The following is a 25,819-nucleotide window of genomic DNA, read 5'->3' as shown; positions in this document are numbered from 1 at the left end:
TCTGTAAAAAGCCGAAGTGTCTTCGCTTCTGATCTAGGGTTTTAACCGATTTAGAAAACGTTGCCCAAATTCTGTTAAGCAGTTCTGTAAAGTATTTCTGTTAGCAGATCGGACTCAGGTTTAGTCCGTTAACGGGTTCGCAGGGACCATCGGTTTTTTGACCGATTATGGAAACGTAGTCCAAATTATGTTAAGCGTACTTCAGTTAAAAATTTCTGCAAGCCAACAGCTTGATGGAAAATAAAAAATTATACAAAAACAAATTCACTTATTCTGATACGCCAGCCCATTTAAAATCCCGCGCACCGCATAAGGGTTAGACAATATATTGCTGTTTCCCTTGCACTTATTGTAAAACACCCTTTCAGTCGCACACATTGTAGGTATCGTTAACGGACCAACGGACACGACGGGACGGCCTTATGCGTATTCTACCATGTACCAACGTTTGTGAGACCGATTTTCTTGCAGCTCTATTGCCTTTGGTTTTGGTCATTTCATATTTGGTCATTTGTATTTGGAACGCCGTAGCAGACAGAAGGACTCGGGTGAACAGCGACGAAGCGTGCGAACGGAGTGGAGCGGCTACTTTTAGCGCCCTTTTTTGTTTAATTTTCCCCACTAACAACAACATTTTGGCAACATTTCGGCAACTAAAATATAAAAAGAAGAAGAACATTTTCGTGCTCTAAACGCGGGAATATATCAAATATATATTCCAAATAATATTTGTGTTCGTAAACAATTTTTTTCTGTTTAAACCGATCCCCGATAAACGATTGAAAACAACGCGAGAAGTGATCTTGGAAAAAGCGGTAAAGTGGCGAGGAGAGCGTGAGAACGAGAGCGACCGAGAGAGAGAGAGCGCGCCATTCTCGCGAAAACAAAATTCAAAATTCAAAATTTACGATTCGTTTCGGTTGCAAATATTGGTTTTCTTCAGTTCGTACTCGTATTATTTTTCGACTCTGCTGTTTTGTAATTCGCTTTAAAGAGCGGAGAGCAAGCGCGATCATAAAAGAGCGAAGCGAAGCAGCAGGAAAGGAGAAAGAAGGAGCAAAGAAGCAGCAGCAGCAGTCCAACGAAGAAGTGCCCAAAGCAAGGCGCAGATAAGTAAGAAACGGAAAGACAACGAAAAAGGGATCTTCAACGAGGATCTCCGCACATATATATTTTTTTCAAGTGTGTGTGTATGTGAGAGAGAGTTGCACAAACAATTGCTGTTGACATTTGCCGCATTAAATTCAAAGTTATTCGATTTCACGATCTCGAATTGAATACAACTTAAAAAGTGCCTGACGACAACTCAAATCAAAGTGAAATGGACACCAAGAACCGTTAGACATAAAGCATTGCGTGTGTGTGTGTGTTTTTTTTATTCGTTTAATTTCAAATTAATAATGGCTTAAAAAAATTCGCTTACTTTCAGTACAAATACAAAAATTTACCAAAAAACAAAAATATCACTTAAACAACAAAAAAAAAAAAAAATAAACACAAACGAACGGCTTGGCCAAAGCCAACGAAAAATCAGCGTGAGAAAAGCGGAGAATGCAGCTTTAAAATCCTGAAAAGAAAGAAATGACAAACGGAAGTGGCAGCAAAAAAACGTTAACAACGACTTATGTAGCGGTCCATGACGAGTATTAAAACCGAAATGCCGCCGTTGCACGCGGCAGAGGCATTAGCCGTTAGCAGTGACGGCGGAGGAGGAGGGGGCGGGGGAGGATCGGGCGGAGGATCCGGAGGAGGATCAGCAGGAGGATCAGGAGGCGGAGGCGGTGGAGGAGGATCATCTGGAGGCGGTGGCAGTGCGCCCGCCACGCCAAATGCCACAATAAGTGCCGCCGCCGATTCCAGTGATAATCAGCCAGGAACCCCGCAACCCCCGCAGCAGCAGCAGCAGCAGCAACAGTCGACAACGCAGCAGCAACAGTTGCAGCAGCCCCAATCGCAACAGCAGCAGCAGCAGCAACAACAACAGCAGCAGCAGCAGCAATCCATGGTTGATCCTCAGCAGCAGCAATCTTCGACGGGCATCACCCATCAGCCGTATGCCACACACCACATGTACTCCTCCACCGGCGGACAGCAGCAGCAGCAGCAGCAGCAGATCTACGGCGGCCTCTACGGCGGCGAGATGCAGCAGCAGCAGGGGTACGCCAGCAGCTACATAAACAGCTACGAGCAGTTCTACCAGCAGCAGCAACAGCAACAGCAGCAGCAGCAGGGCTCCACGGACTACGCCTCCTTCGGGGGCTTGGATTACGGCAAGAGCTCCGGGGTGCGCTACCATCCCTACCTGCAGACGCCCACTTCCGGCGGACTGGTGGGCGGCCTGCCCACCGCCAGTGCGGCTCAGTCGCAGGAGGAGGCGGGCAGCGGGGGCGGGAACGCGGTGAGCACCACCACAACGGTGCCGATGAGTCCGCGGGTGGTGAGCAGCAGCAGTCCCACCTCCACGTCCTCGCATTTGCAGCTCGGCGGCAGTTCGAGCGGCCAAACTCCGGGCTCCCCGGGCGGTGGAGCCACCGGCGGTTGCAAGTTGCAGTGCAAGAAGTGCGGCATCCTCACCACCAACGAATCGGAGCTGCAGGAGCACATAGCCAATGTCCATGGGGAGTCGCCGTACGGGAGCAGCGGCTACGCCAGTTCCCCGTACATCAAGGAGGAGATGCCGACGCCGCAGCCACCGGGCGTCGGTTCCGCCGCCGCCAATCCCGGCGAGCTGCTCGACCTGGACTCCCAGAAGATGGTCTACCACCAGCAGCTGCTGCAGCAGCAACAGCAGCAGCAGCAGCAGCAGCACGACGCAGTGGTCGGCCTCCCACTGGGCGCCCTGCCCGATCCCCTCCACTCGATGCAGTCCATGCAGCAGCGAGCCCTCCACAGCTGGGAGCAGCAGCAGCCGCCGCAGCAGGCCATCGGCTCCGTGGAGGGACTGCCGCCCTACATGCACGGCCAGCACGGACTGGGTCTGGGTGTGGGCGTCGGCGTGGGCGTGGGCGTGGGCGTGGACAAGTCACCCTACTACTCGCCGAAGCAGTCGCCGTACCACCAATCGGCGGCCACGCTGATCAAGCAGGAGTACGGCGGCCACGGGCTGATCAAGTCCGAGTACCCCGACTCGCAGCACTACGTGGACAAGTCCTTCGATCCGACGGTGAGTGGGAACGGAGCTCCCGAGCTCTGCACCAGCGTGGCCACCAGTCCGGCGGAGTTCCCCAGCACCACGACGGGCGGCGGTCAGGACTCGTCGGCGGGCGCCGGCGGTGCTCCCAACTATCGCGGCTTCGAGCCACCCAGCTCCAGTTCGGTGCTCCCGGCCAACAGCCTGACGGCCAAGGCGGCCACCTGGAAGTCGAACGAGGCCCGCCGGCCGAAGACCTACAACTGCACCGCCTGCAACAAGTGGTTCACCAGCTCCGGCCACCTGAAGCGCCACTACAACACGACGCTGCACAAGAACGCGGTGAAGTCGAGCGGCCAGCCGGATCCGGCCACGCTGCCCATTTCGGCGCACCACCATCCCGCTCGCGATCCGGTGACGAAGCCCAGTCGCCGGGGCAATGCCGCCGCAGCAGCAGCCGCCGCAGCGGCAGCAGCAGCCGCCTCGGCTGGCGGCGGACAGCAGCAGCAGCAGCAGCAAGTGCCGCAACCGCCGCCGCCGGCCAATGTACCGCCGCCGGAGCCGCCGAGAAGTCCGCCCGATTATGGGGGAGGAGGAGGCGGTGGCGGTGGCTTGGGCGTGGGAGCGATGGGCGGCGCTGCCATGTCCCAGTACTCGACCTCGCCCTCGCCCACGCAGCAGCATCACATGAGCCACCATCAGCAGCAGCAGCAGCAGCAGCAGGCTAATGGTTATGCCAATGGCACGGCCAATGGCTATGGCTACATGCAGCAACAAGTGCAATCCACGACAAACGCTTCACCACAGCACGCTTCCAATCAGCAGCAGCAGCAGCAGCAACACCATCAGCAGCAGCAGCAGCAACAGATGCCACAGCATCACAACTCCGTTCTGAACGGTCACCCAAACGGGCTAGCAGGTCCCTCCGCCCCACACAACAACAACAACACCATCCAAATGCCGTCCTCCCAAATGAGGGGCCTGCTGAACGAAACAACAACCACGCCGCCGCCGCCACCAACAACAACAACGCCACCAGCAATAGCACAACAAGCCACAGCAGCAACAACAGCAACAGCAACCACAGCAACAGCAACAGCAATCCGAGCAGCACAAATCACAGCAGCAACGGCGGCAGCTACAAAGACCGAGCAAATGGAGGACAGCAATCACACTCAATCATCACACACCCTCACCCACTCGCACATCCACTCGCACACGCACACACACATGGACACGCACACGCACTTGGACAGCAGGAGCAACAGCTGCAGCAACAGCAACAGCTCAATGGCCACGGAGGAGGCGGAGGAGCAGGAGCTCCTCCATCGGGATCCCTCGGAATCGGGGGACGATCACCTGCATCAGCAGCAGCAGCAGGTGGAGCAGCAATATCTGCTAACCTCGCGCCACTATCACAACAGCACGCCCAACAGCAACAGCAGCAGCAGCAACAACAGCAGCAGCAACAGCAACAGCAGCAGCAGCAGCAACATCAATCGCAGCTCGCCCCTTACTATCTACCGACAGGAGCCGCTGGGAACGGATTTCTCGCGCACCACCACGCGCACCACCATCACCCCGCCGCCGCAGCCGCTGCCGCCTATGGGAATGCTGCCGCCTATGGGAATGGACTACAACATGCTGGCTTTGGATATGCCCATGCCCATGCCCACGCTCATGCACAGCAGTATGCTGCAGTGCAGCAGCACCAGCACCACGCCGCTAGCTACTACCATCACCACCAGTATGCCGCCGCAGGACACTATGCCGCAGCCGCAGCAGCAGCATCATCTGCTGCACCACTACCACCCGGCGGCAGCAGCAGCAGCAGCGGCGTCGGCGGTGCTCCATCCGCATCAGCAGCAGGATCAGGAGGAGCAGCAGCATCAGCTGCAGGAGCAACAGCAGCAGCAGCAGCTGGATCACCAACTGGATCAGCAGCAGCAGCAGCAGCATCAAGCGCTAATCCTGGCGGACAGTTTGCCGCACAGCAGCAGTTCGCCCACCAGCAGCTGCCCAACTCCGCCGCAGCAGCAGCCGCTCATGCCGCTCACCACCATCACAGCGCCGCAGCTGCTGCCGCTGCAGCCGCCGCCGCCGCACATCACCAGCACCATGCCCATGCCGCCCACCATGCACATGCCGCCCATCATGCCGCCGCCGCCGCCATGCTACCAGCAGCTGCAGCCGCTGGACCCCACAATGAGCTATCACACTATTATTGGTAGTGGCTCCACTCCACTGCCGGACCACGCCTCCCCCTACGGCGGCGGTCACCACCACGCCCAGCTGGCCACCACCAGCGACGGCCAGATCCTCCAGCTGATCCAGCCCACCTCGCTGTTCGCTCCGTACGCGCCCATTTCGCCCTACTCGGTGGCCGCCCAGCGGTCGCCGCAGGAGGGCGACCTGCCGCCGGTCCACACGCTGACCACCGCCCTGCACGCCCACCAGCAGGGCGGCCAGCAGGAGGCGCAGACGACCACGCTGACGGTGCTATCGACGCCCTACTCGCCCACGGTGAGCAGTTCGCGGGCAACGCCTGCGCTGGACATGGACATGGCCACGCTGATGCAGCAGCAGCAGCAGCAGGACTACGAGATGGAGCAGTACCACCAGCTGCAGCACCAGCAAATGGAGCAGATGGAGCAACTCCAGCAGCAGCAGCAGCAGCAGCAACTGGAGCAGCAGCAACAGCAGCAATTGCTGGCGGCGGAACCGCAGACCCAGATTCTGGGACAGCAAAGTGTGCCGAAGAAGCGACGCAATGCGGTGACTCCATCGACCACGACCACGACGACGAAGAGGCGGAGGAACAGCAGCGTGGGCTCCACGTCGCCGCACTCGACCACGCTGCCATCGGGGAGGATCAAGTGTCTGGAGTGCGACAAGGAGTTCACCAAGAACTGCTACCTGACGCAGCACAACAAGAGCTTCCACTCCGGTGAGTATCCGTTCCGCTGCCAGAAGTGCGGCAAGCGGTTCCAGAGCGAGGACGTGTACACCACGCACCTGGGTCGCCACCGCACCCAGGACAAGCCGCACAAGTGCGAGCTCTGTCCCAAGCAGTTCCACCACAAGACCGATCTGCGGCGCCACGTGGAGGCCATCCACACGGGCCTCAAGCAGCACATGTGCGACATCTGCGAGAAGGGCTTCTGCCGCAAGGACCACCTGCGCAAGCACCTCGAGACGCACAACCGGCCGCGGGTGGTGGGCAAGAAGTCGTCCGCTGCAGCGGTCGCAGCAGCAGCAGCAGCGGCGGCAGCTGCCTCGGGTTCCGTTCCCGCGGGAGGATTGCTCTTGGGCGGAGCGGGAGCGGGAGTGGGAGTAGCTCCAGCTGGCACCATTAAGGCGGCGTTTGCTCGCACGCTGGCGGTGATCAGTGAAACAACGGGAGGAGCTGTCAGTACAGGTTCCCCCACTCCCGCCAATCCTCCTCCTCCTCCGACCTCAGCTGTCCAGCCATCGAATCCGAATCCGAATCCGAATCTGACTCGCAGTTCGCTCAGTTTGAAGCGGTCCATCGACGATGTGGCCGCCGATGATGACAGCCTGCTCGAGGAGGACGACAAGGATGAGCTGGAGCTGGACGGCGAGTTGGAGATGGAGCTCGACGAGGAGGAGGAGGAGGAGGAGTTCCTCGACGAGGAGATATACGATCGGCATCTGATTATCAAGAGGGAGTTCGTTGAGGAGGACTTCCCCATGATCGAGAAGCGGATCGAGCTCTACTGAAATCTCTGTTATGAAATGCTCCCTGGCTTTGAGTTTGCATCAAGGATAAAGGATAAATAGATACAGTGGGAGAAAGTAGAAAGTAGAAAGTAGAGAGGATCAATTCAGTGGGCAACTGAGTGCGGTTTCTGCTGCGAGGGCAGTTCAAGCAGCTCTGCAGTTGAGTGTCCTGTTAATTTTGTTTGTTTTTTTTTTTTCTTTTTTTTGAGAATCATTTAGATTTTTGAACCAGTTTCTTATTTTTTTTTTTTTGCCTGCTCGTTAAGAAAACACATTTTATTGCTTGGCAGGCAATAATTCGATGTTTTGCCTCGTTTCTTAATTTTTTTTTTTTTTTGCCTGGTTTGTTTGACATGAAAGTAAAGTACTTGGAGTTTTAAGCGCAAAGCCGCAGCATTTCAATAACTTGGACAGAAAGGCCACTCCTTGGCAAAAAAAAACTGAAAAATGAGAAAAGAATTGAGAACATTAAAAGGGAAAAAACGAAGAGAGTTTGATGATTAAATGCCACCCACCATTCCTGTAATTTGTATTGAGTTTGCCATATGTGGAAAAAAAAAAAACAAAAAACAAAAAGACAGACGGACAGAAGAATTCCTAATTGTTGTAGCAGCAAATTATTTAATTTTATTTGTATGTTAAAATTGTATTATTATTATTTTGTACTGTACTCTTAAACGATTACGTAACGCTACCTATATATTTGTAAAGCCTTATTTTTGTAAGTGTAAAACCAGCAAGTATACCTCAGCAACAGCAGTCCACGAAACGCTTAAAATCAGGGCGCCTATTATATATTATATATATTGTATTTAGCTATACGCGTATTTATACATATTCCATTTTGATCTATATGCAAAGACAAAAACAACAACATTAGTTATTAGCGCCCATTTTTTTTCGTATGTCGTATTTTAATTTGTAACTTGTTTAACTATTATTTGATTATTGATTATATTTGGTAATCGAGGGAAAAGAAAAAGGAAAAACAACCACAACAAATGCCATATACACGATATGTAAACTAAAAAGCAGCAACTATATGCCAATTGATATATATAAACTATATCTAGTTACTAGACAAGCGCATATACACACATATATATTTGCATATATGTTAGCCTTAAAAACGCCAAATTGTCATAGCAAAGGAAGCAGAAACTCAAGAAAATGCTAAATCAGGGATATTATTATGTTTTTAAGCACCGCAAACGAGCGCAGACAAAACAATGCGTATTATTATTATATATACCTCCATATATTTATTACGATTAGTTGCCCCATAATTTATGTTCCAAGTCCACCAATAAAACCAATTGTAATTATTTAAAATTTTCATTTAAATCCCCATCGCCACCACCACCACCACCACCTCGACTCTAAAAACCTTGTTTGTAATTATTTTTTTTATTTTTATTGTTAACCAATTAAACGCTTTCCCCTTTGGCACGCCTACAATTTTTTTTAAATGACAAATATAAACAAAACCAAAAAAAAAGTGAAAATTACACAAATTATGTTTTTATTTATTTGATTGCTTTTCTTTTCAGTTTTTTTTTTTTTTCAGTTGCGATTTAAATTCGTTCTCGACACGCGAAGAACTGAATATTTTTTTGGGTTTGCAATGGAGATTCTTTTTGGTTAATTGTATGGTTTTCAAAAGTGTTTGTTAACCTGTTTGTTTTTGTTACCAACGGATTCTAGAATTTTGCAGACCTTGTTCCTTTTGAGCGAACATTTTTCTTTTGTTTTTTTCTCGGCCCCGCAACCTTAACAACCATAAGCCATAAACTTTTAAATAAATGTATGTGTTTCTCTCTCTCTTTCCTTTTTTTCTTAATTATTTTTGTAGAAATTCATTGTTGTTGCTTTTGTTGTTTTTCGCTGCTAGTTCCAAAGAAATTACGTGCGTGTCTTTAATATTTATTTTTCGACGCCGTTTTTTTTCCTTCATTTTTTCCCCTCCCTCTCTGTTTTCTGTGTTTTCTGTATTTTTCTGTATTTTTCTGATTCAGATGTTGAGGTTGAGAATCCAAGTTCGGAGTTTCGGTTAAGATAGTTTTTTTTTTTCTGTTGTTTTTCTGTTTTGTTTGAGGCTCGATTTTTGCGAAGAAAGAAGCGAAGCAAAGAAAGCGAATGAAAGACAAGCGAGACATGTGTAGATACAAAGATACGCGTCGCTGTGTGTGTATGTGTGTGTGCTTATGTGTGTGGCAACTGGATCCCCTCAAGGATCTTCGGGATAAAGGATTCCGTTTGTTCCCGCTGCCTTGCCATTGATTTTTTGGCCATCCTTCCGCTGCAGAAACAGAAACGAGGCAATGTGTTCGTTCGGCGGATCTGGAATTTCGCAGCCCGCGAACATCGCGCCAACACATGTTCGAGTATCTTTTGCTCTCGTTTCCCTCCCTTTTCACCACATACAGATACAGATACAGATACAGATACAGATACAGATACGGATACTCAGGGAATGCAGAAGGAAATTTCGATGCCCGGGGGGTGCAAAATAGACAGGAATATCTATGAGCGTATATATAATAGTTATATTGCCAGCAGACGCTTGAAAATTGGCAACCAGCTGGGAGGAAATGTGTATTTCAAGCTGATCCCTACCATGAGTTTTTAAGGAAATATTTCCACCAACATTCTTTCAAATGCATAGCAACAGATTTTGTGCCGTTTCTTAAAAGGATCATCATGTTTTCTTGACTGGCAAAACAATTTCTGCTCATTACGTAAAACTAAATTGGTTTAATTAAATGGAAATGGTTTTTTTTTTTTTTTTAAATATTATATTATATTTGATTTATTGTTTAAAATTTTTTATATAATGCTTTAGTTCTTTTATTGTAATTTTGGTAATATTCAAAGATCAATTGCTACAATTTTACACAGTACATAATTGCTTTATAAAATCTTGAAGGTATTTCAAAAGGTATTTAGCTGGGTGAATAGTTATTAATTTGATGTTTTCAATAGAAGTATCAAAGTAACTTCTGTTTGGGAAATCAAAAGACATATCAATCTTTTTTTGAAGAGCTTAGTTAGTTTGCCAACTTAGGATCTTGTGGGGTATCTTCAAAATTTTGCCGGCATTGCGGCGAGTATCTAAATATAAATGTTTTGCGTGCTGCGCTTGCGCGACACTCGCGGCAAAATCGGCGGCAAAAGCAACAACAACAACAATAGCAACAGCAACAACAACAGCAACACCAGTTGCGGCAAGAGCGGCAAAAGCAGCAGCAACAATTGTGGCTATGTCATCATAACGCTGTCGCTTTGCGTGCTTCTTCTTCTTGCGGCGTATGTGTGTGTGTGTGTATGTATCTGTGTATCGGTGTATCGGTGTATCTTCTACTTGGTTTTTCGGCGTTTCTTGCGTTTTTGTTTGTCGAACATAAAAACTGGTTTCCTGTACATATGCTCATCCAGCAACAAACCATCTGTAATTTTAATTTTTCGGCAAGATGTTGCTGCCTCCCTCTTTCGCCGTTTCTATCTATCTATCCTCCTCTTCCTCTTCCTCTTCCACTTTTCGTTTTCGTTTTCTTGTGCGCTCGTTGATTTTTTTCTTTTTTATTTCGGCAGAGATTTTGATCGGTTATCCAGGTAGAAATTGTCTACCTTCGTATGTCCATGCGACCATGTGTGTGTGTGTGTGCGTGTGTGTTTGTGTATCTTGTAGATACATTCGTACCCTCGAAAGACAGTAGAATCGCCCCGTCTCCCTCGCACAGCATACTGTAATCCTTGAAATTTGTGCTCGTTCGTTCTCTCCCTTTTGGTCTCTTCTTTCCTTTGGTTCTACGCCTGTTTCCCCGATTCTTCAGCTATATACATATATATACATATATATATATAAATATTTATGTATGTACAACGTTAGCACTTACCATGATTCATAGTTATACACACACAGATCTTCGGATCGCCAAGGAAAGATTCTTCCTGCGAGCAACAGCAGAAACCAAAAAAAATATTATATTTTTTAAATATGTATATAGTAGATTGGAATACTTCTCGCACAATACACAATGGCTTCTTCGCCTTTTGTGTTTTCGATTTTTTCCCTTGTTTTTTTAAGGAGGAGGAAAGGAAACTAAACTATTCAGAAAGAGACAACCACAAATGTGAAGTTTCATTCGGTGTTTTTTCAAATGGTATATGTGCTATATAAGATTGACGTGCAAATTTTGGTATTCTTCAGATATTTCTTAGTTCCTCTTCCCCCTCCTCCTCCTCCCCCCTTCTCTCCCCCACTCTCTTCCCACGCGGATACCGAAAAAAAAACATGTGTGATCTGCTCACTTCCTTGGTTCTTTCCTCCGTTTTTTTTTTTTTTTTTTTATTTATTCCACCGACTGTGTTTACTTTCTGCCCGGGACTTGGGTTCCCTTCGCATAACTGTTCTTTTGTATTTGCTGTTCTCAGGGTCACTCCTCCATTTTCACATCCATTCCATCGATGCCATCAGTTCCATCTCCTTCCTGAATTCCTTGATTTCTGAATCTGCTGTCCACCTAGAAACCAGAAGTTGTATATTCTGTAATTTACAGTTGGCGGTGGACAAATAACATCGATTTATTTTTTCGAATCTATGGAACCTACACAGAGAATAAAATTTATATTTCTTAAGAGGAATATGCAGTATTAATATTACGTTAGAAGTTTACCTTAACACTTTTTATTTCCTTTTTAATAAAAGCATGAATATTTTATTTTTCTTATGATTTAACCCTGATCAAGATAAAAACGATCTTAAATATTCGTTTCTAATGAAAACAATTCAATAATAGGAATGTTTTCACAGTAAATGACGGACAGTTGATTAATCAATTTTAAAAAGAAGAAGTTAGGCATATAGTATGCTTATTAAAAATAAGGATAGAAATCAATCTTGCAATCCTGAGCTCATAAGACCAAACCAATCACATTGATTATTGTCAGAAACTCATGGCTTTCGATTAGTCTGAAATGGGATGAAAAGGTTAAATTGGCGGTGTCAGAAACCTGCGGCATCTTGACATCTAACACAGGAACTCAATCAAATTAGCCCTCCAAATTATCCCAGTGGCCAACCCCCTTTTTCTCACACCCTCCCCAAGTGAAAATCTGGCGATGCGAAATTTTCTGCTTTCCGTGGAAATGTAACATTTTCCATCGATTTACTTTTTTGTTTTTCGTGCTCTCCTGTTTTTTTTTTTATTTATTAGTAGGTTTCCCTCTCCATTTGACTTTGGCTTAGACCGGGAAATTTCTTTTTTAATTACCAAACATTTGACAGCATCCTAAAATGCTTATTGTGTTCTATATAGATACAAGCACACATACATATACAATATAATGGTTCAGTCGAAGGAATCTTGGCTGTTTGTTAACCATTTCTGGCTTTCATTTCGGCCATGTGTGTGTGTGTGTGTGCGAGGAGGAGCGCTAGAAAAGAAACCAACCCCCGGTGTTTTAAGGCCTTTAGATATTTGATTTCCAAAATTCAATGACAAACGGCAACAACAACAACACAAGCAGCAACAAAACCAGCAACAACAACAAGAGGACCAAGAATACGAAAAGTAAGAACAAGATGACAGGATAGCATGGCGGCCGCATCATCATCGGCATCATTATCATTATCTCCTCGCTCAACATTGTTTCGGCTGAGAGCATCTGCCATGTCTGGCCAAGATTCCGAGTGTCTGTCTAGAGCCTTAATTACGCCGCTTGGAAAATGGCCAAATGGATATAGATACACGAGCAGATGAATGATTTTCTATATATCTATGTACATACGGGGAGCGTGGGCGTGCATGAATGATCGATCGAATAGATTCGGGGCTTTCTAAACAAATTATTACCACACATTATTCATAAAAGTGGAAAAAGATCTAGGATCAAAAGTTGAAGAGATTTACAAATATGGTGACTTGTTTCGCAAAATATTACAAGTTTTTTTGGTGTAAGATTAGGTTTAAGTTCCTCAGAATTCATATATTGTTTAGGAACTCATTTACATAATAAGAATAAGATTGATTTTGATTTTATGTAGCACAAAAAAGAATTCCTAGAAAGCCTGATGATTGATAGAAAAATGTTGGGATTAAAGATCCCTTGAATCAAATTTTGATAAGTAAACCTTTAAGTAATTGGGTCGTAAATATTCGAAAATATGTATATACTTTGATGGTTACTCCAGTTTGATCCTTTCCGAATTAGTTTTGTATACCTCAAAATATCTGCTCAAGTAAATCCAACCGCTAGCTGTGTTCAAAACAAAAGACTTAGGCAACGAACTTTTTAGTGAACATCGAATCGAGTCCTCGGCGACGAGCGGCAGGATGAGAAGGGGGAACAAGGTGACGAACGCTGGGGCATTTTTTAAAAATCTTAAATGATATATGCGGAGCAGGGGGGCGGGGCTGGATGGGCGGGGCAGCGGTGCTGCCGCATGGCAAAAAACAAAAGAGAAAAACGAGGAGCGTCATCAAATGGCGCACAGCTGCGTCAAGCGAATAAAAACCACCAACAACAACAACAACGACAACAACAATTTCGTTGTCGTTTTATTTTTTTACCTTTGTTGCTGTTGTTGTTGTTGGTTTTTTGCCGTCCAGAAATTGTTGCTACATTTCGAGGCTTCACTTCATGTGTGTGTCCTAATTCCAATTCAACCGAAATTTTGTCTCACAATCAGTTAGAAACCGAAAAAAGGAAAAAAAAACAGCAGAAAAAAAAAAACAGAAAAATAAAATACGACAGAAAGAAGTAAAGTAAAACAAAATAAATCTTTTTGAGCCAGCGACTGAAGGCAGCGACTGAGTTTCAGCCAAAAACCAACACAACACACATTGAACAACAACAAAACTAAACTATGGCCAAAACTTTTTTATTTTATTTGATTTTTCTTGTTGTTTCTGTTGTGTTGTTGTTGTTGTTGTTGTTATAGTTGTTGTTTGTGCCTTGTTGCTGTCGGCGCTTTATCCGATTTTGTGTTGTTGCTGTTGCCCTCCGCTCGTTTCGTATTTTTTATGACGAGTTTCCGCTAATTGCTGATGCGCTGCAGATTAACTGAAGCCCCAAAGATCCAGCGAACAACAACAACAACGAAAGTTCAAGCGCTAAGATAAATGGCCACAGAAAAAGGGGGCGGCGTGGGAGGGGCGTGTCAGCGGTAGGATAGAAACGGCCACATTGCATGACTACGAAAGTTACACGATTAGATAAATTCAACCGACCGATCGGAGGGGTATCTAAATTAGGGATAGTAACTGGATTAAATGTTTTCGATTCACTATAATACAATCTATAATCGGTTCTAAAGGTTTCAAAATGCCTTATTCTTGCTCAGCAGAAATCTATTTATATATATTTTTGGTTATATTTGAACTTTTTATGTATTTCTTCAGCATAAAAAATGAAAAGTACTTAAAGAAAATAATTAGAACAAAAAATATAGGTTTATCATTATAATAGATAAGTTATATGTTTATTATAAGCAAAAGTTCAAGCTTAAAACTATCTATGATAATTGATATTTTTTATAATGATCATAACTCAAACTAATCCCAGGCAGCATTTTAAGCTTCAGTTAACCGACCTATACCCAGTTTGGCGCAGTGTATGATCTAAGCCTTGGTGTGACGCATGCATACACACATCAAATTGTAAGAAGAAGAGGGCCGGCTCAAAATTAAAAGAGGAAAAAAAAACATAAAGGCGTTCCCCTTATTGTTGTTGTTGTTGTCGCTTTTGTGGATTGTGGGCCACAGAAAAAAAACACAACAACAACTACAAAAACAAAACAAAAAACAGTAGAAACAACAAAGCCGAGCGATGAAGAAGCAGAATCATACGAATTATAAGAATTACGCCGAAACCGAATCGGTGGAAGAGAGAGAGGGGGGGAAGAAAAAAGAGCAACACACATCTTAGATATCAGATTATAGAGCGCGCTTGGCCCAAAAGCCTTGGCTAATAATTCCAAAATTTCGGGGGATGGACGGATTAACCGATGCGAGTGCGAGTGCGAGTGCGATGGCAAGTGCGAGTGCGAGTGCGAGCGAGATAGCTGTGGGACCGAGTGTGCATACGAGCATAATGAGTTCAAATTGGATTAGAGATTTATTGGATTTGATTTCGGTGCCGCGATTCCTTTATATCAACGCTTACATTGAACCTGAAAACAAATCCCCAATCCCCAATCCCCGATCTCCATTTCGATTTCGATTTGGATCAGATCCCACAGCTGCATTATAATAAAAGATACAAATACGAAAAGTTGCCGAAACCGAAACAGATGTTTCAAAACAGTCGCAGATACAAAAACAGATACAGATACGTATTTGCTGACTTGTTGTCATCATCTGTCGTCGGACGTTGACTAATTAGTCAAGTGGCAACTTTCGGCTTGGCCTTTTCTCCCCCAAACAATTGGCATTAATCTCCAACTAACCCAGCGATTCCCCTCACTTTCGTTCCATTTCAGCATCCAGGAGGCAGTCGAAATCGAGAACATCTATATACTCGGCCCAGCGACGGATCAAAATTTAAGCGAATTGAATTATTTCGGACAAGCCGTTGATCTTGGGCCAATTTCATTTTATTTTTTGGGCAAGAATACGCCACAAAAGTACACATCAACTTAAACCCCCGATCATCATTGACAACAAGGACTTCAGGATCACAAAAGAAGCTTTCTCCCTTCACCTAAAAATATATATTTTTTTTCCATTTTAAGAACTATTTTCGGTTGAAATATTTTAGTGCAATAAGTGGATTTGTCATTTTTTTTTGCGAAAGGAACGTACTAAAGATTCCCCGAAAATCTCTTAGTGCAAATTTAGATTAACAATCGCCTACCCTCGTTTATGAATATGAATGTGCAACAAGAAAATATGATAAAAATGGGCACTTTTAAGCCCATCTTATCGAACGCTCCTGGCCATTATTCCAAATTACAAAACAAACAATTGCAATTGCATTCATTTAGCTGTAAATAGGCGTAAAAAGGATTCACGGACTAAAATGAAGAAAGCGGAAGGAAGCAGCAGGATATTGTCTCCTATATCAACATTGTGCATATCATTTATTGGGCAAAACGGAAAAACAATAATTAAACTTAAATAGCAAAAGGTTAAAAAGCAGGAGAGGCAATACTTTTAGTTGAAATTGAATTGAATCGATTCGCTTTGCGAAACGCATCTCATCCGTCAGTTGGGAGTGTTTACTGTGCAATACAAAGTACTAACTATACTTTTTTTTTTTCATGTGTAAACTCGAAATGTTAAGGACGAAACGCGATTACGAAAGGATTACCTCGGCAAAAGCAAAAGCAGCTCAAAAAGTAATAGAAATCTACCTCGTTAGCAATACGAAAAATACAAATGAAAATACATATACAAATGCAAGACAGCTAAAAAATATATATTTTAGTTTGAATCTTATTTGGAAATGAGAGAAAAGAAAAAAAAAAAACGAAATCGAAGAAAATGTCAACTAATTATACGTAAAACTAAAGCAAATAACTTTAAATATAATTGTTTATATATGCTATTTATACACACACCTATACATATATACGAAGGATACTTCTAGGCTTAATACACCACACCACACCACCCCCCTCCCCCTCCCCCTGGGCCACCCATCCCCCCAAAATCCTCGAGTTGCGCAACAATTGTCATCAGTTTAAATTTGAATCTTTACAGTTTGGCCAGCTAATCATGAATTTGTTGCTCATATGACAACGCAACCACGCCCACTCCCACGCCCACTACGGGGGGCGGTGGCCCAAGGTGATAAAAGGGGGCGTGGCCGAAAAAGAAGAAGGGAGCAGTAGAGTTGCCACCCTCTGAGAGAAAAACAAAGAACACCTCCCATCTCAACCTTCTATCTTACAACGAAAATCCAATTGAGATGTGGAAACAAATCAAGTGATTTTTATACTTCTGCAAGGATCCTGTAATGTATCACTTAAATAAACTATTTGTCTGCTATTTTCAACTAAATAAATTTAAGCAAATCCATTTAGAAGTTTACTCGCCATAAATAAATCCATTAAAATGTAATTCAACTTACCAAAATCTCATAAAGAACAAGAACCTTGCAGGATTATTAAATACTTTCGGATCACCGAATCGATTTTTCCTTCCCTGAACTTGAACAAGTTTTGTTTGTGTTTAGAATTAAATTAAAGCGTAAATATAGTTTTTTTTTTAAAAGCAGAACACCTAAGCAATAATTGATGCAGGCAAACTCTTTGGTTCAGACTAAAACGATTCTTTCGATCTAAGCCAAATGCAATTTCTCGAGAGAAAACGAAAGCTTAAAGAAAAACAAAGAAAAAAAGAGAGAAACTAAAAACATATTTGAATTATGTAGCAACTACATGTTAAATTTTAGCAATTAATTATTAAATAAAACAAAAATGGGAGCACAAAACCCGCATGAAACCTACAAATTATACACACATATACGAATATGATGATCGGGTATATTTAATGGACATTTTTAAGAAGCACCAAGTGAAGAAACAAACACTGAAACCGCCAAAGAGTTTATAGGAAAAGTTGAACAATCGCCAAATGCATAATCCATATGTGGGTTTATCTTTCACAAACCGAATGAATTTTTCCCAGTTTCCGAATATTTCCACTTGATTTCATAATTGCCAGTGATCTGGATAAAATTTAAAGGAAAAATACCAATCGATTTGTGGAAGAATAGCCTGCATGTGCGTAGTAGGAATTCGAAAAACAAATAATTCTACAAGGAACCGTGTACCTCTCTCTCCACCAACAATCACCCAAAAACAAAAAGCAAATGAAAATTGAAAATTGAAAAGAAAAGCACACAGACAAAGGTATATTAAAGTCAGAATCTTAAGCGATAAATACCAATTATTTTTTGTGGATGTTGTGTGTGCGTGTGCATTGATATTTGTACATTTTTACAAGCAAACTTATAAGCAAACTCCTCAGATGCCAGCGCAACAGGCCAAATAAACCAGATAAACCAAGGAAACCCCAACTTGTGTCATGAATTTTAACAAAATGATTTTATATAATAAAAGTTAGGAAAACTCAGTGTTAAATGGTTTGGCATCAGGCCAATGCCATGTATAACGATATATACATATATATATATCTCAATGTACCCCAAAAACCAAGAAAAACCAAAAATCGGAACCCAGATTGTAATCGTAGGATCCGCAACCAAATGAATTTATGCACGAGCATCGCAAGCAGTGAAAATCAGTCGAAATTGGCTCCCTATTCGTGTATCGCTATAGTAAACCTGTACATAGATTTATGTGTACGATGCATATGAGCCACGGGTCTCCCCCCTTTCCAAAACCCTTTACACCCAAGGAGAAACCGAAATTGTCAAGCCCAAAGTATTGGATGCGAAACATGACAGAAAAAAAAATGATTTTTTTTGAACCGAAATAAAGAATGTAAACTACAGTTTGTTCCGCTTTTATTGGGAATGGAATTATTTGCCATGGTTTTCAATACTACACTATTTCTTCAAGTGTAGATAGACGCACTTGAAGCGCAGCAGGTACAGCGGAGATTACAGGGGATGGAAAGCGGAGTGCTTGGAGCGGCGGAATCACGCAGACCGTGTCCAACCGAAAGGCGCCGTGCATCATTTGGAATGACGCCATCGAATGCCGAATGCCGAAAGCCGGGGAAAATCAACAGGTAGAGTGGCGACGGCACGACGGCCCAGAGTTTCCTCTGCTCGGAAAAGTCACTCAGGGAAATGTGTGGCCAGGATCGAGGACCGAAGTGCGGGAATTGATAAACGAACACCAAAGATCGAAGACAGCGAACAACACGAATGGTGGGCAAATGCACTGGTTGCATTTGATGGTGCTGGTATGGTACTTCCCAAGTCGCTGGGAAATCAGGTGGGAAAGCCAGACTCCACGCTTATGCGTGGCCAATCCTTGAAATCGCAGTTCATGAAGAGGGACTTCCAGAAATTGCATTGAAAATATTTACTACCGATTAAAGGTTTCTACTCTATTCCAATAAATTTTAAAATGCAAAATCATCCAATAGTAACATTTGACTTTTTAAATATTCACTAACAATTTCCTTATAAATATCATTCACTAAAAAAATAATAACAAAATAAAGATATGCGATTGTAGGAAACATTTTTTGTATTACTGACACGGAGCTGAGATCGTAAATTAGGCCGCCGCATAAACGCTTTACACTTGCAATGGAAATGAACGCTCAAGGACGTCCTTTTCCCACTCCTTGCCGCTCTTTTGAGTCTGTGTCTGTCTCATATTGTTGTAATTTATTGTTGCACGGCAAGTTATTGAGTGCCGTGTGGGAAGAACAAGGATCTCAGATAGAAGACGGCCAACAGACAGGATTCCGTTGCACCTTAGCCAAGGGAAACGCCTCTCGACACTTAAAAAAACATCATCATTACGTTATTTTTACTTTTTATGAAAGAAAATATTTCATTTCAATCTAAACACAAAAAATATTATTTTAGGAAATTTCATTTTCGCTAACGTTCTCTGCGTTTTTAGCTTTGAAACTATGGCAAAAATGTTTTATGAAAACAACAACGATTTTTTTTCCTGTGTGTATGCTTTAATCCAGTGGAAAATCAGGAAAAATAATGGGATTTCAGGTAAAGCCGGTAACGCAGCCTGAAAATCGATTCAGTGTCCGTTTTCCATTGTCCAATTAATTTCTGGGTGTGTGTGTGTGTGTGTGCGAGTGTGTGGGTGTGTGCCAGTCTTTTGATTGAACAATCCGATTTGGTTGCATTCGCTGCAGTCGCGCTGGAAAAACCCAGTCGGGATGGGAAAATTGGAGTGAGAGAGGGAGTGGGCAGTTACAAGGCAATCGAAATTGAGGCGGGTCAGGGAAATGAACGCAGATGCGCAGGCGAGTGAAAGTGGGAAAGTCTTCGATGCAGGTCCATCGATCAGCAGGGTTTCCTATCTCATAAACGATATATGTTTTTGATGTACGCATATTAAAAGCAAAGCCAATTAAGTAATAATTGGAACTAAATACTCCACTACAGATTTATTTTTAAACTCCCAAAAAATCATTTAGGAAAATCCGCAATATAGTTATTTATTAAAATGTTGAAGAAAACGACATCAGCATTTGCTTATAAATGCTGCGCAAGTAAGTAGGCTACAAATATTTTTACATAACAAAAAGTAAGCGGAAATGTAACCTGGAGATTTTAACAGGCTTCTTATCCCTTTCATCCCCTTTCTCGACTTCAGCTTACAGCCTCTGCAAAAGTGTGCTCCAGGGAGAATTTAAAATCATTTAAAGCGTTTTTAGTTGTTATCTCCGATTAAAGGAGCTTAGACTTTCGCCAACCTCTTACGCATTTAAAGGAAAACATTGCTGATGGTTGAGAAAATATCGGATAGAAGCCCAATATTATCCATAAAATAATGTGTTATAGTTTGGAAAAAAGCTGTTTTATTTATTTTGATTTTTAACATTATTTCTTTTATTTTAAATTATAGACCTACGAGAATCAAACATTACTGCAAGCTGAATTTGACATTTTCAGCATCTACGAAAGCCTTCTCGAGTTTCGGGTGAACGAGGCGGAGTTGAATCTATCTGCTGGGTGCACGAAAGACGAGACCTTGAAGGCTAAAGCCCCCCAGGACCCACATCCATATCCTTCCATTCCGCCCACCACCCACCGCCCACCGTCGAAAAGCCTTGGTCAGAAAGCCTGATGCTTCCGCTTTGAATAAAACGCATTTTTCAAAAGTGCCAATGTTTGTGCGTGTGTGTGCGAGTGTGTGTGTGTGTGTGTGTGTGTGTTTGTGCATGAATAATGTAAATATATACAAGGGCAGCCACATGGGCGCGTAAGTGTGTGTGCTTATGTGCTGTCACTGTGGGCGTTTTTGGGCAGTTGGGCAAACATCACCCCAAAAGCACTCCCCCCCCCTTCCCCCTTCTCCACATCCCCCCTTCCACTACATCGCAAAATGCTGGCTGAGCCAATATTGAAACTTTCCACTATACAACGAGAGCACATACACACAATTCAAATTTGCTATGTGTGTGGAAGCAGGATTTGTGCACTGGCGAAAATTAGCATATCATTTAAATTTTGAAGCCAAGGGGAGGTAGAAAACTGGTGACAATTGCTGTTAGCTTCCCAACTGTAGTGTAGAGTGAGTTTTATATTCATACAGTATTCAGTCACGTTTTCGGAAGATATTCGGATATTTTCTAAAAGAGATATCAACATAAAACCAATTCAAATTTTATTTGTTATATATTTATAATAAATTTATAGTAAAATACAATTACCATTATTTAGATATTTGATATTTTCCTATTTATAAAATGCATTAAATCTAGCACACGACTGCTGGTCTTTGTGAATGCTTAAATTCGGGCATTATCCTACTTTCAGTCGAACAAGCCTTAAATTCCATTTTCCTGGCCCTTTTGGATATTTAATTTCGCTTAAATATACACACACATGGGCACAGGACACACACACACACACACGTGCGTTACATTTCAAATAGCGCATAAATTTTGAAAAGTCCATGCAAAATCAAAACGAATTTTCCACGCTGGACAGCATCCCTCTGTTCTGTATTTCTTTTTTTTTTTTTTTTTTTGGTTTTTAAGGATTGGGGGGATGTGCTCCAGTGGCCACATGTGTGTTGCCCAACGGAACAAAACCACCCGAAGTCCACCCAACCCACCAGTAGCCACCCCACCCAGAAACCCCCTTCGCGTCGCAGAATTACGTATGCTTTCAGCTCTAGGCATTGTTGTTGTTGATTGGGGGGCGGTGGGCGGTGGGTGGAGCGAATGTGCAGAAAGCATAAGCCTAAGCTTTTTTATCGCTCCGACAATAAGGCCGGCGAGCTCCCCTAAAAAACGTGAGTCTGAAAGTAGTCCACTCAAAGACTAAAGTCTTTAATGCGTTAACAGAAGCTGCTTTTTAAAACTATTCCGGACTATGTGAAATTTTGATAAAAAAAATTGAATTCTTCCTTGAGCTTTTGGTTGTAACTTGGCTAAAATGGGTCATTTAACTAAATTTTAGCTGTTTTGTTCAGCTGATATTTTAAACTTGGATATCGAATTTAGTTAACTATAAATTACCTACTGCGGATTATGTTTGTCTGGTGTCTGAAATTTAATCATTCATTGACGAAAATTTTAAAAACCAAATACCAGGCGCACAGATATGCCTAGAAGGTGGTTACAAAATCCAAATAATCATATCCGAGATTCAAACGTGAATAGTATATAGTCATGTTTCGAACCATCGATCTTTAATAGCATCCACAGATGAGAAATATTCCATATCTTAAGGGGATGTGGATTTTACGTTTGGGATTTTGTAGATTGGATTTTCGTTTTCAAAAATTGCCAATTTGGCTGTCCAAATAGGAAAAATTACTCTTCGAACTTGTTGTTTTCACTCGAATGATTGGATTTTAGACACTAGGCGAACATAATCAGTAGAAGTCGAAGTCTATGTTAATTGAAATGTGTAAAATTAAAAATCTCCCAGATTTCTCAATTTTTAATAAAAACCAAAAACATCTATAATCATTTTATTTAAATGACCCAAATCATTACGCCTTCTAAATATAAATAATTTAAACAAATTGGTATTTTTCAACACTAGTTTTACCTCTTCAAAAACCAATCGATTGAGCCTTGTGTTATCGATCTTCACTAGCGGCAAACAATCGAAACTATTCGAAATATTTTCTGTTTGACGCTTGTTTTTTTTTTCCAAAAGCAAATCCTTACCTTGCGAACGGAACGTAATCGGATGGCTACACTCAGAAATCACACATCGGCCGCCGGCATCTGTGGCAGTGGCAACAACAGCAATGGCCAGGATTCACCGCTGGCGCCGCAGGACGCGGGTGCCACGGCCGCAGCGATCGGATATGTGCGCGAATTCCGGGCTCGAGCGGCCACCTTTCAGGCCCAACGCTCCGAGGAGTCGTTGGTCTACGTGCAGCGCAGCGTGGCACTGCTGGGCACCAAGGTGCAACCGGTTCACTTAGTCCCAGGTCCTGGCAATCTCGATTTGGCCCGCTTCTATGTGGACTTGCATGCCCTGATGGGCGCATTGGATAACGACGGAACCGAGGGCGATGTCTTGTGGGCCTGCGTTTCACTGGTGCAACACTGCAGCCGCAATCTGGAGGCACGCCATTCGATCGTCGAGAAGTTCTGCTTTGTTCCACTGCTCGGGATGCTCATCCAACGCACCAAACGAACGGAAAGGGTTCACCGACTGCTGGTCCTTCTGCAGGACCTCACCTACGGCATACACATCGCATGGCAGGAGCCTTATCTGGCGGCCCTGATCGAGCATTTGGTGGAGATCGTCAATGGCCAGGAGGATGGTTCTGGTGCCGCGGCGAATGGCTCCGTTCGCAACGACGACGAAGACAATTCGCATGCCTTGTTAGCTCTTTCCGTGCTCGTGAATCTCTGCTACAAGAACTTCGCCGTGCTGTTCCTCTTTCTGCGCAGCGTTAATATATCCGCCTTCTGCCGGCGCATCCAAAACTACGGACTGCTGGCCTGCAAGATGCTTATTATCCTCTCGGAGGACGTGTATGTTTTTGAGCAGCGTGAGTTGCACACCTTTCTGCGCACCGCTTTCGCCGGAATCGAGGATTGCCTGAAGCACTGGAATGTGGCACAGTTGAGGCATATCGTGGACTTCCTGCTGGACTCGCAGTGCCATGCAGGACTTCATCGGGCCATGCTGGCGCATGGCCACTACTGCGAGGATGTAGAAAAGCTTCTGGATGTGAGTTGATATAAGTTGTTTGAAGAGAAATATTTCCTATTGCTTTGATTTATTTCCCACTCTTCAGCAAATAGATGCCCGCTGCGGCATGGACGACTCGCAGGAGGATACGCGCAAGCACCAGCAGATGTGTCTGGACTTGGTCTTTCGCCTGGTTAGCTACATCCTGCAGCTTTCGGAGGAAGGCAGCAATGTCATCAGCTTGGATGCCATAACGCCGCGCTTGCATGAGATGGTTGGGGAGTATCTGGCCTCCGATTTGTGTGGAGTGGCGGCCATTGAGCTACTCTGCACTCTGCTGCGTTTGGGCAAGAAAGCAGCGGTAGCTCAACTCATTGCCCGCGATCCATCCAATGTGGTTAGCCTAGTTTCGAGCGCCGAGCGACCAGAAACGAGACCAGCTCAAGTATTGGCCATTCTTCGCCTGCTGAACGTATTGCTGCAGGAACAGAAGACCGAGAAACTGGTGCTGTCCAAGATATCCGAGTCATTCTTCGACAAGATTTTGGCCGCGCCACTCGCTCTCGTTCCCCAATTTATCGGCACACAGGCTCTTGCGCAGAATGAGGTGGAGAAGGCCTGCTTCTGCCTGCTGCTGCTCGTCAACGTCGCGGGAATCGCAAAGAAGGCGTATCTGGACAAGTGCTGCACTCTGCTGGAGCAACCGCAGTTGCAGTATTGCCTGGCGCGCGGTATGGCCAGCAAAAGTGAGCCGCTGGTGGCTGCCGTGCTGCAAATAGCTCAGTTCGAACACTTTCCCAAGGCAGCCGTGGCCAAGGTGAGCAGAATCAGAGGTTCTTCTTTATCAGTTGGAACCTGAAGAATCTAACTACAAGGTTTATTTACAAGCTCCCCCATATCTAATCACTCATATCTTCTAATAGCATGTAGCTGTTATCAGCAGTGGTCCAAGTGGTGCAGCAGCCTGCAGCGATCAAGCGGAGCAGTGGCGCAATCTCAGCTCGATCCTCAAGGGACACCGCACCTTCACCGACAAGGAGACGGCGCAGCGAGTTAATGCACTGCTGGACAGCATCGGTGGCATTGTGCGCCGCAACGAACTGGCGTCCGCACCCGTTTCCCAAGTGATCGAGCTGTACAACCACCGCATCGACAGCCTCAACGGCGCAATGATCGGTCTGCAGCAGCGTTTGGAGCAGGCTGGTCAGCAGCTGGATAATGGCACCCAGTTGGCGAATGTGCAAAGAGCCGAGCTAGAACGCTTTCAGGCCACCAACTTTGAGCTGCTCATCAGTCAAGAGCGGTGAGTGGATAAGGATCTCATAAGATCGTGAACTACATGATATGGGTCTTAGATAACTTTTATATGTAACCTTCTTTGTTGTCTAGACTGCAAACCCAATGCAAAGATCTCAAAAAGCAAAGAGACGAGCTGAAGAGCAACATGACTATCATACTAAAGCAGCTCTCCGAGAATTCCGACCATCTGCAGGCCAACGAACGTCGGCTGCACGTTAAGAACTCGGAAATAGCCAGTCTGCAAAAGGATTGCGAGGAGCTGAGAACAAGCTTGACCGCCAAGGGCGAGGAGCTCAGCAAGCTGGAGGCGCACAACAAGGAAAATGTAATAATAGTGCTTTATTTCCCTCGTGTTCTTTAACTATATATACATTCTTCGTTGCACTCTTATAGACCATTCGCATCGAAAAGCTGAAGAAGTCCATGTTGGCCTACGAACAGGACATGAAGGAGAAGCTGCGCACGATCGAGGAACGCGAACGGGAGCTGAGCAAAACGCACAAAGCTTTGGAAGAACAGCGAGAAGCGCGCAAAAAGTCCGAGGACCTGGTCTCCGTGCTCGAAACGCAGTTGCAGGAGCGAAAGGATCAAATAGAGAGCCTTGAAATGGAGCAAAAGGAGACGGAGGACCTGCGCAAGACCATCATGAGTCTGATGGAGAGCAAAAAGCCCAAGCGAAAGGCCTAGGAACTGATTTTAAACTCACTTTTAAATATATTCAAGTTAGTCATTGTAAAAAACACCTCAAATTCACACATTCGGCATTTTTTTTTTTTTATATATTTATATACATTTATTGCGTCTTGCACAGTGAAATGCAATTCATTGTTGCCTAGCAAAGTTGTTCCATTCCGATTCCGATTC

At 44.5% G+C, this 25,819-nt stretch overlaps 2 protein-coding genes across 3 annotated transcripts; both read left to right on the top strand.

The window, feature by feature from the left end:
- The first annotated feature begins 504 nt into the window (after positions 1–504).
- Positions 505–18,333, top strand: LOC108097626 (AF4/FMR2 family member lilli). Of its 2 annotated transcripts, XM_017200049.2 has the most exons (3): positions 505–1,113; positions 1,430–6,077; positions 15,354–18,333. In XM_017200049.2, the coding sequence occupies exons 2-3, from the start codon at positions 1,637–1,639 to the stop codon at positions 15,416–15,418; spliced, it is 4,506 nt and encodes a 1,501-aa protein (XP_017055538.1). In that variant the 5' UTR covers positions 505–1,113; positions 1,430–1,636; the 3' UTR covers positions 15,419–18,333. The 2 variants fall into 2 exon arrangements, with proteins under 2 accessions (XP_017055538.1, XP_017055537.1); XM_017200048.2 differs by lacking the exon at positions 15,354–18,333 and having other exon boundaries at positions 1,430–8,379.
- A 4,277-nt stretch (positions 18,334–22,610) lies between these two features.
- Positions 22,611–25,708, top strand: LOC108097673. Its single transcript, XM_017200129.2, has 5 exons — positions 22,611–23,695; positions 23,763–24,473; positions 24,580–24,959; positions 25,046–25,280; positions 25,349–25,708. Exons 1-5 carry the CDS (start codon positions 22,697–22,699, stop codon positions 25,640–25,642), a joined length of 2,619 nt encoding a protein of 872 aa, XP_017055618.1. The 5' UTR covers positions 22,611–22,696; the 3' UTR covers positions 25,643–25,708.
- Positions 25,709–25,819: the final 111 nt, after the last annotated feature.

The sequence above is a fragment of the Drosophila ficusphila genome, unplaced genomic scaffold (assembly GCF_018152265.1).
Source record: "Drosophila ficusphila isolate 14025-0441.05 unplaced genomic scaffold, ASM1815226v1 contig_197, whole genome shotgun sequence".
NCBI classification, from domain to species: domain Eukaryota; kingdom Metazoa; phylum Arthropoda; class Insecta; order Diptera; family Drosophilidae; genus Drosophila; species Drosophila ficusphila.
This window is presented reverse-complemented; position numbering and strand designations above follow the sequence as displayed.